The following is a 10,873-nucleotide window of genomic DNA, read 5'->3' as shown; positions in this document are numbered from 1 at the left end:
TTCCAACCAGGGTTTCCCTTGGGCCCTTTTTTAAAAAAGTAAAAAACCCCAAATTTATTTTTTTTTAAAAATGAAGGGGTTCAGGGGCTCTTTCTCAACGTAATCTTACCTTGATTAAAAAAGGGTTCATAAAGCCATTTTAAAACCAATAAACCCATCTGCTGACTTAAAACCCCAATTATAACTTAGAGACCTGACCAAAGCACCACTTTGAGTTTGATTTCGGGTTCATTTTTGGTTTTTGGTTTGGGGGGGGGTCACATCCCTTTGCTCCCGTTTTGGTTCCCTTTTGATCCCCTCAGCTGCCCCTGGATCGGCCCTCTCCGTTTCATTCCCCCTTCAAAGTTTCGTCTGAAAGGGGAAAAAAATTTTAAGTAATTCAGTTTTTTCAGAGCTTGTTCACTCATTTACATGCTACATTGTTTGGGGTAAAAATATGAGATAAACCCAACTTTTAACTCTTAAAATCTATGGTTTATCAAAAAAAATTGAGGAAAAAAAAAAGAGAGATGAGAAAAAAAAAAAAAAAAAAAGAGTAAAAAATAATCCCCCCCAACTGCCCGCAAACCCTTTTGATAAAGTTTATCTTTGAGTTCTAATTTTAACATTGTAAAATGACAGCTTTTTCCGGACAATCTTGTGCGTGTGTATTTTTTTCCATCCCCATCTTAAAGGTGCGATAAGCGCAAAAAAAACGACCTGTAAAAAAAAAGGTTTACTTTTTTTTCACCCTTCTGTGAGCTATTACCTGAACACACAAAGTAAAAGGGAAAAAGATCAACCAAAACTGGAAAGGGATAAATCCCCCAAACCTGGATTCCAAAAACCCAAATGAGAATTTCATCATCTTCCCTTTTTTGTGCTTTCTTCTTTTCACCTCTTTTTTCATCTTCTCCCTGCATTTTCTTAGTTCTTTTCCCCTGTTTTTCTTTTCCCAAGTATCTAAACAAAAAAATGATCGTATTAAAAAAGTTGGGATGAAATCTTTTCTGTTATCTGACCAAAACCTGACTCTGAGTTTTTACTCTGATTTGTAGTAAGGTTTCATCCCCATATTTTAAACAAATTCCCATTTTATAAGTTGTACTAATAAACTCTAAGATATTAGCCAAAGGTAACTGCAACATTGCTGATGAAATATCTCTAACCTTTTTATGCTTTTAGATACCTCCTGTGAAAAATAAAAATTTCTTTTTTTAAAAATTCCTGTAACAAAAAAATAGAGCCCAAAGTTACCATTTCTAAAAAACATGGGGGGGGAAACTATAACACACTATCCCACATTCACTCACAATTCCCAATGGAAAAACTGGGAAGCATTAGTGTCAGAATTTACAAACAGATTTTTGGAAATTGTTTTGGAACCCCAAATTCTGAATACCCTCATGTGAAAAATTTTTTCATCCCCCCTTAAAAAAAACCCTTAGCATACGGGAAGGTGTGGGTCTCTAAAAAAGTAGTTAGAATATTTGAAGGGGGATCTAAAAATGGACCCACCTGGGATAGGTCTTCTTTAGAAAGGGATGTTTAAAGTATTTTCCTTTCTTTTCCCCAGTCGAATCAACTTCTCTTGGTGACCCCTCATCTGTTGAAGTACCCTCGAAGCCAACACAGGGTTTGAAGGTCAAAAATTCGCTGGCTTCTTCTTTGTCCTGAAAAAAAAAGAGAGAAGAAAAGAAAAACGTATGAAATAAAATTCTTTTGACACCCTTTTACAGGAAAATAAAAAAGAGCATGATCAGACCAATGATTACTCATACTTCCCGGGTTTGCGATTTTAGAAGCGATTTCCTCTTGAAAATTTGTTCATTCCCTTCTCCCTGCCTTGGCTTTCCAGTAGACAATGTTCGAACCCCCAAACAAGGGCCTCCCATTTTGAGTTTTTTTTAAACTTTAAAATAAAACTTTTGTAATTCTTCTGATAGCAAAAAAAAAAAAAAAATATCTTATTATTTTTAAATTTTTCTTTTGTTAAAACATGAATAATTTGCATTTCTTACCTCTTCTTTGGCACTCCCCTATTGTCTTTAAAAGGTTTTTGGCATTTTTTAGAGAAAGCCTTTCGAAGATCAGCATTGTCCCTGTACTGTGCGTTTTGGCTGCTTTTCCCGTTTTCTTTTATTTTGGGGGGTTTGGGGTTTGGGATCGAATTATGAAAGCCTTCACCACATTGAAAGAAAAAAGGAAAGAAAAAGTTTTAATTAACACTTTTTTCAGAAAAAAAAAAATTTTTTGACTGTCCTTCTTTTTGGTTCTAAAATTTTGTTCAGTTCCAAGTTTCCTTTTTTTTTCATTAACTAAAAATCTCACAAAAAACATAGCCCTAAAGTGTTGTAGTTTATAAAAAATGCACAAAAAATCAGCCCGTTGGATTGTTGGGCCCCAGTGAGCTGCAGCAAAACTTCCCCTCACTCCCTGGATGTAAGCTTTGTTTTTGTTTGTCCCATTATAAAATAAAGAAAAAAAAAAATCAAAACCTTTTTTTTAAAAGGGGGGAAAAAAAAAAAACCAAAAAAAAAAAAAAAAAAAAAAAAAAAAAAAAAAAAAAAAAAAAAAAAAAAAAAAAAAAAAAAAAAAAAAAAAAAAACCTTGTTTTGGTCATAAATTTTTTTGAGTGTATTCCAGGGGTCATCCCGAGGGCAGAAAGGAACTTTTTCTCCTAACCTGCACCTTAGACTTTGGGCCAGCTGCACAATCTGAAAAAAAGGCCACCCCTGCTCTGGTATCCCCAGGGTCAAATTTCCCCCCTCTGGGGTCAAACTCTGGCTGATTACCCCCCAGTTGCTGAAAGGGAAAACAATAAGGGTTTCAGATTTTAAAAAAAAGCCAGCTACTACAACTTTCCAAAATTTCAAGGGATCCCTGTGAGCAAAAAATAAGGAAAAGGGGAAAGAAAGAAAAAGGAAAAGAAAAGGGAAAAAGGAAAGGAAAAAAAAGGGAGAAAAAAAAGGGGGAAAAAAGGAGAGGAGAGAAGAGGAAGCAAAAGGAAAAGAGAAAAATTATAAAAAAAAAAAACTTAAAAATTTAAAAACAACGTTAGATTACGCTTTTGAAAAATACAAAATGCCCTGTACCAGGACCTGTGCCTCCCCGGTCACACCTTTGTTTTAAGTCTGCACAAGGTTTGACCCTTTTTACGGATAGAGCTTTCAAAATGAGCGGGGGAAAAGCTCTTTTGATTTCATCCATTTTTATTTCGTGGATTATCTTTACTTTTCCAGAAAATCTGTATATAAATACCTGAAAAATAAAAAGACATTAGTATAACTGTGGCCCTATTTTGTTATATACCCTTTTTCCTAATTTTTTTCAGATACTTGACCTATATCCAAAAATCAAAATAAAACAAACAAGGTCCATCCAAACCTAGGAAAAACCTTATGAAGTTTTTGGCTCTCTTGGAATTTGGGCCCCCGGGGTTTTATAAAGGGACACTCCGACCACATGAAAAGTCCTCCCCCCCTTTTTATGCTGTTCCTTCCGTGTTTGCAAAACCAGGAAACCGTTGTGGGATCTGATTGTTTGAAAACATAAAAAAATTTGCTATACAGTTTTTTTTTTAAAATCTGATATATAAAAAAAATTTAATTATTTTATGCATTCATCATGCAAAAAAAAAGATTAACAAAAGCCCCCTTTAAGGGTTTCCCCCAAAACTTAATTTAAAAGAAAAACTACAAGGTACTTAAATTTTTGCTCATACATGGGTCTAACATATTATTCTCAAGTCTGGATGCTTTTTTCCCTGGAGATGGCACCCGGAAAGGGGGATGTGTGGGCAAATGCTGTTTCTCCAAAGCGGAATTTTGGTGACCCTTGTCATTGCCAGCTTTTCTCTTATAATAATTCTTGATGCGCGTTGCCATACCGACCTGTCAAGTTTAATTGCCTTGTAACATAACTGAAACAACTTCATATACTGAACTACAACTTTCTAATATTGGAAAAAAATAATGTTGACATAAATTAAACCACTAGAGACAACCAAAACCAGATACCATACCTGAGACAATAGAGGAGGGTACTCTTCACAGTACTCTAACAAGATGATGTCACCATCCTTGCCTGTGAGATCTTCAGGTGTTCTCATGAAGAAGACATCTCCACCACCAGATGCTAGCCTCTCATTCTCGCGTTGCTGCAATATATAATGATACCATCAAAATAGGGAATGGAACAGAGAGAAAGAACAGAAAACAAAAGACAATATTTCTCCACAGATATAGCAATTCTTAAAATTCCTTTGTTATCTCACTCTCTTCATACTGCCTATTCAAGTATCCATTTAAGAGAAAAATGCATAAAAACATCATAGAACTCCCCAAAAAAGCTAATAGAATGATATAATAAAATACCTTAGCCTTTTTCTTGATCTCTTTTGTTAGAGGATGGACGGCATGAGGGCCAAGAGTTGATAGAGGCCCGTGGGAGTACCTCTTTAAGGGTGGCCGGTGGAACAGCCGTAACTTCTTTTCTCCCATATAAGTTGGAATGAAAGGTGGTTGCAACTCAACCTGAAAGAAAAAAGAGGATATTTTGTAATGTTTTTTTTTTCTAATAAACTCTATAATGTAGTTAATTAAATCAATATATATGTTTATGACCAGTCATGATAAATTTCAGACTAATATGATAAAAAGGATGGTAGATCTTTACAACCAGAAAAGAAAGAAAGGAGGAGAGAAGAAAATACATGAGAAGCAGAAGAATTTGACAAGGAAAAAAAAAAAAAAAATTACATTAAAAGAAAAAAGACAAAGAAAGAAAAATTTAAATAAATAAAATAATAATGAAGAAAAAAATAATAAAAGAAAAGAAAAGAAGAAAAAGAAAGAAAAAGAAGAAGAAGAAGAAGAAGAAAAAAAAAAAGAATAACTAAAACGCCAAACCCTATACACGAAAACTTACCACAGGTGTAGAGTGCTGGAGGAGCCCACCACCCATGGACATTTTGATGGTCTGTTCCGATGATTTAGGCTGGTAGTACTCATCATTGGATATATTGAATGGATCCTTGTCAGGCGACTTGGGGGGTGGAGGAGGGGATTCCTCCTCGATGGTGGTGATGACTCCAGCCTTGCCAAGGAGGATCTTTGACTTCTTCACGTGGGGATGTGGGATTTTGACCTTGACTGGAGCATCAGCTGTGGGGCAACAGGACTATTAATGCTGCACTAAGGGATGATGGTTGTATGAGGTGGGTAAGTCTGACTCTTGTTTCTCTGTTCCTCTCTTTAATAAAGCAAATTTTGCATTGCAGAATACTGAACAAAAATGGTAACTCTGCTACCATCCATTGCACAATACCACATTTCACTAATTATCCAAATGTATAAATGTTATTATTAAAGTATCTAGCTTTCTTCAGAGTTTATATCCAAAAGTACTGTACTGACTAGCTATTCTATGTGTACACACTTCTAATGAAACAAAATCACAGCAGATGATGCATTAAACCAGCACCAATAGGTTATTAGTCATATTTAGCTTTGAATAATAAAATGCGTTAAAATTCGAACTGCAGTAAACTCAATGCCAGGCTTCCACTGCCACCAAACTCAGCCAAGAATCTTAAATAAGCATCTTTTCACCCAGGACAAAGTACAACTACCTTGGGCCAGGGTCGAAGGATCCACATCTTCAGGAATTCCAAGAATGATGTTCTCATCATTGGATCAAGAGTCAAAACTGTTGTTCAGGGATATTATCCATGTTCTCTGGGTCCCAGATGATGTTGTCTTCCCATCGACCGTACACCAGCTCCTCATTCTCCACGGGGAAGATGGAGTACCATGTGTCATCTAAATTGCCTTTGCTGTTGGAGGGATACGAGGAGCTTGCATTATCATTGGCACTTTAAAGATATAATGCAACCACAAGAGAATTCTATTTATAAACAGAGAAATAATGGTGTAATAAAAAGCCCAAGCAAACTGAGAAATAAAAATAATTACATTGTATTTTAACATATCCAAACCTAGTACATATTCCATGCAAAATAAACTAAAACATCTAATGAAACTTACGGCATTTGGCTTTTCGTTTTGGCTGCTTTTGCCGAGGCGAAAGGTGTAGTCACCTTGAGGGCTGGCTGAAAGCTTGCGCCGTCCTGTTGTAACGCTCGGCACCCACCCGCAGCCATGTTCTTCCGTTTCTGATTAGCTGCAAGTGATAATATTGACCAAAGTGGACGCAGCCTATCCAAGCTAATACTGAATTCACATTATGTCCTTCTGTTTAAATGACTTGGCAAAAATAATTTTTTACATTTCTTTAAATTACTGATACGATACTAAAAATATATGCATTCCATTGTTTCTACAATGCTCTGGCACAATAATATAGATTAACATTATAAATCATTCTTAAATCTAGAAAAAATACATAGTTCAATTAATTTTCAGAAAAAGAAAAAAAAAAAATAATAAAAAAAAAAAAAAAAAAAAAAAAAAAAAAAAAAAAAAAAAAAATATATGATATATTATATATGAATATATATATATATAATATATATATATATATATATATATATATATATATTATATATATTATATATATAATATATATATATATATATATATGTATATATATATGTATATATATGATATATTATATATGTATATATGTATATTGTATATATGTATATATGTATATATGTATATATGTATAATATATAATATGGTATAATATGTATATAATTATATTATATATATGTATATATATGTATATATTTGGATTATTATGTATATCTTGCTATATATATAGTATATATTATATGTATATATATATATTTATATATCTATAGATATATAGTTATATTATGCATATATCTCATGATCTATCATATATATATATATATATATAATATATATATATATATATATATATTATTATATATATATATGTCAAGAGAGAGAGAACGTATCTTATATTTTCATAGAAGTATCCTAAACAATTTGTATTGCTAGAATGTCAACTTAATATTGCCTATATAATACTTTCTGTTTTCAATTATCAGAAGTATGTTTGACCTTTTAACTGATGGCAGAACAGCCTGATGGCTGTGTCACTGGAGAAAAAAAAAATTTATACATACATATATACAAAAGGATATTGGTTATAGTCACAGAGTAAAAGCTCTTAAACAAAGCTCAAGACATTGCCTTCACATTTCTAAATCAAAGGATATGATTCGATTTTACTTCATTATTGTTACAATTAGGCTGGACAAGAACAACAAGTCCCAGCTCAGGCCATTGCAACGTACTTTATGCTTGATGTCATCCCCGTTCCAGATGATGTCTTCCTCCCAGTTATACTGCGTGACCATGTGGAAGCAGTCATCTGGGAACTCTTCCTCGTTGTCTGCATCATAGCCATTCATCTTAGGCACCATCTTCAAGGGCTGTTCAATCTCAGGTTCCTCAGTCTTCATTTCAATTTTCTCTGGTGGTTTCATTTCCTGTAACTAACACAAACATTGAAAGAAATGTTGCTGCTGTGTAAGAATGCTGCGATCATCTGTTATAAAATCATGATACAAATAATTTTCCCTGAAAATAATATATGTGATATAATAATTTGGACTAACAGTACAAATCCTGCACATTCATATATTAAAAATATATTTCTACAAAATTGTGTTTACTAGTGCCATTATGGTGTATATAGTAAAAGAAGTCACTTATCAAAACATATACATATTTACCTTCAATTTAAAGCCATAGTCAAAATTCCCTCCTGCTGGTGGAACGTCTAACATGTCATACCACAGCTGCGCTGGACCGTAACGCCAATCAGCCTCATGAGGTCTGTTTGGGTCTCGTTCTCCAGTCTTACCCCCTTCATTTTTTTGGCTTGCAGTGGTTGTATCTTGTTCCTGTGTTTGGCTAAAACGTACCTGGAGAGAGAGAGAGAGAAAAAAAAAATAAAAAAATTTCTCGAAATTCTTGTGAAATGTCTCTGCATAGATGGCTCTGCTAGTGCTTAGCCACAGTAGCCCTTGTGACATTACCTGATTTCACCTTTCCTTGAAGTGACGTGTTTTTTTTTTTTTTTTTTTTTTTTTTTTTTGCTAATGCTATGAATATCGATGGTGTTTTTATTATAGCCATGACAATTATTATAATGTTATTGGCATTAGTAACTGCAATATAAAATAACATAAAATATTTTCGAAAATCAAGGAAAAGCGTAAACCAATGAGACAGACAGTACTGGTAACTGGCTCATTGGTGACTTACTATTTGTGGAGTCATCTATGTGTAACAATTAATAAAATAAACTGAAAGTGGGCATGGCATGTATGTACATGCTATGCCCATTGGTTTTAGGTTAAGGAAGGTATAGACACCAAAACAACTTACAGCATCATCTGGAAAACAAGTGTCTGGTGGTGGTTCTGTTCCAAACTGCAATTCAAACCCACGAGGAATGTCTGCCACTGACGTCACACTATCTTCACTTGGGTAGCCATCATCACCTGACAGCATGCTCCTGTCATCAAGACTGTGCTGCCTTTTCTTCTTCTTTCTCTTCACTGTCTTCCATATTTTGGGCAGATTTGACAGTTTTCCAGGTCCAAACAAACGAGAAAATCGCAACACCTAGAAGAAGAGATAACTGTTGATAGCACGTACCATCATAATGTCAAAGGGAAAATGCTGCATCACTCTACTGATAGAGATAAAATTGGCCTTTACTATATGCATGGGTACATTTCCTACACCTCTTAGGAATTCTGAAAATCATTAGCATTATGAAAGTAGTTATTAGGTGGGTAATGATAAACACAAACATCAAAAAAATGTTAGAGAGAGAGAATGAGAGAATGAGAGAATGAGAGAGAGAGAGAGAAGAGAGAGAGAGAGAGAGAGAGAGAGAGAGAGAGAGAGAGAGAGAGAGAGAGAGAGAGAGAGAGAGAGAGAGAGAGAGAGAGAGAGAGAGAGAGAGAGAGAGAGAGAGAGAGAGAGAGAGAGAGAGGAAGGAGAGGAAGGAGAGGGGAGGGAGAGAGAATTGTAGCACTTACAGCATCCACTCTGAAATCTGGGAATAATTCTCTGACGTCCACATTCTGATACTTGGAAGGCAACATGGCTGCCAGAGGGGTAATAAGCTTTCTTTTGTCACCAGGGGGTGTTGTTGTGCCTGCTTCTGAGATCTTTGGTGGAGGTGGTGGCATGAGTTCGGCATCGGACTTGTTGATACCACTGTCATCTTCATCTGCATCATAGTCTTCTCCTAGAAAGTATAGAATAATCAATAACCATCTTCAATTAACTCACTCAAAATATGATACATCTGTAGTAAAGACAAAAGGGAAAAAAATCAATATCCTGTTTGCTTTGTACTGCAACATGATGTGACCAGAGCTACAGAAAAATACAGCCACTCATCACTGCACAAACATATTAAGTGTTAATTAAATCTTTTACCATCATCTTCTTCTTGAGCAAGAGCATCTTCCTCAACAGCTTCATTGATGTCTGAGTAATCCACAGCAGAAGGACTTTTTTCTAATACCTCTGAAATACGTAAAAAACAAACATTATACCTAAAGAATAAAAGAAGATACTTATAATCTGCATACCAAGAATATTCCAGCCAATTATAAACATAAACTATTAATTAATGTACCTTCATCATCATCACCCTGCTCATCTTCATCTTCGTCTTCCTCCTCATCATCCTCCCCATCATCTGTCACCTGTCGCAACAGTGACCCTAATCCTAACCGTGACAGGGAGGCCAGCTGACGTTTACATTCTCCATCAAAGACATCTCCCTCCAACTGTCCGTGTGCATCAATGTTACCGAAGAGGAAGCTAGTGAGGGACAGGGTCTGACTGATGGCTGCTCCCCCCTCATTTGCCTCCTCTTCATCACTGTCCCCCATCCTGGAACTGAAAAAGCTCTAACCATCTCATCCAAATGATAACATTTTCACTATGCAATATAGAATCCAAAAGTACATTGCACGATATATAAATTATATAATTATCTTTATATATCTGATCTATCTATCTATCTATCTATTAATCAATCAAATCTATCTATCTATATAATATTTTATATAAAATTTTACACACACATATTTACTTATAGGTTTCCAACCCAAAGAATATTAAATTTTGATTTTGTGAAGTAATCAATTTGATGGTTGTGAGTCTGACTGAAGTCTGTTGTTGCAAGATAGATAACAGGCTTAATAGGACACAATTAAGTAACACAAAGCAAAACCAATCACAAAAATTTTGATGCTTCTTTATCTGAAACTCAAAAAACTCTGGCAGTTTAAAAGTGACTTATGCTGCATTTGGAACTCTTTGTCTGACAAGTTGGACAAGACGGACAAATTGTTTTGACTGTTTGGAACCCCTCCTTTTGTGTCCTGGACAAGTTGTTCATCTCGGCCTGCTTTGCAGCGGGTAAGCAGGAGATATGTCACAATAGCCTTTGTATGTAAACAATGGCAGTTACAGCAATCATAAGATATTGATTGGTCAAGTTTATAGTTCTTTAGTGTTATAATCAAAAGGTATTTTTGTGTTTATCAGTTGCAGGTAAGTTATCTATACATCAAAGGAGTTACAAATCCTATGCAGTGTGTAAAATAAAGACACTGGTATGATAAAACAGTGAATGTTTACTTTCAAGCTGGTTGCATTGTGGGCAACCAGACTCGGGGGCTCCAAACGCTGCCTCATTGTTCTGCTGGTCCTGACAAGTTGTCTGGATGAGCAAGACAAGGAGTTCCGAACACAGCATTATTGCTATAAATCTGCTAGTATGATCATGATGCAATCACGTCTTTTGCAATGACCACAAGCTACCACTACAGAATGTGGAATGCTTGGTGTGATGCCAATATTCT

At 35.0% G+C, this 10,873-nt stretch overlaps 1 protein-coding gene across 1 annotated transcript; it reads right to left on the bottom strand.

Annotated features, from left to right (window-relative positions):
• Positions 1-3,674: 3,674 nt before the first annotated feature.
• LOC119599114 (transcription initiation factor TFIID subunit 1-like) lies at positions 3,675-5,692 on the bottom strand. The gene is made up of 5 exons (XM_037948871.1): positions 5,609-5,692; positions 4,909-5,144; positions 4,356-4,514; positions 4,004-4,138; positions 3,675-3,872 (listed from the first exon to the last, which is right to left on the bottom strand). The coding sequence occupies exons 2-5, from the start codon at positions 4,948-4,950 to the stop codon at positions 3,675-3,677; spliced, it is 534 nt and encodes a 177-aa protein (XP_037804799.1). The 5' UTR covers positions 4,951-5,144; positions 5,609-5,692.
• Between the last annotated feature and the right edge of the window lie 5,181 nt (positions 5,693-10,873).

Source organism: Penaeus monodon, chromosome 42 (genome assembly GCF_015228065.2).
Source record: "Penaeus monodon isolate SGIC_2016 chromosome 42, NSTDA_Pmon_1, whole genome shotgun sequence".
NCBI lineage: Eukaryota > Metazoa > Arthropoda > Malacostraca > Decapoda > Penaeidae > Penaeus > Penaeus monodon.
Note: the sequence above shows the minus strand (reverse complement) of the source record. Positions and strands in the feature narration are given on the sequence as shown.

Coding starts and splice junctions, on each gene's coding strand:
- LOC119599114 (XM_037948871.1), bottom strand. CDS start 4,950: ATGTCCATGGGTGGTGGGCTCCTCCAGCACTCTACACCTGTG. Junction 4,139..4,355: donor AGATCAAGAAAAAGGCTAAG/GTATTTTATTAT, acceptor TATATATTGCAG/CAACGCGAGAATGAGAGGCT. Junction 3,873..4,003: donor ACCCTCCTCTATTGTCTCAG/GTATGGTATCTG, acceptor TAAACTTGACAG/GTCGGTATGGCAACGCGCAT.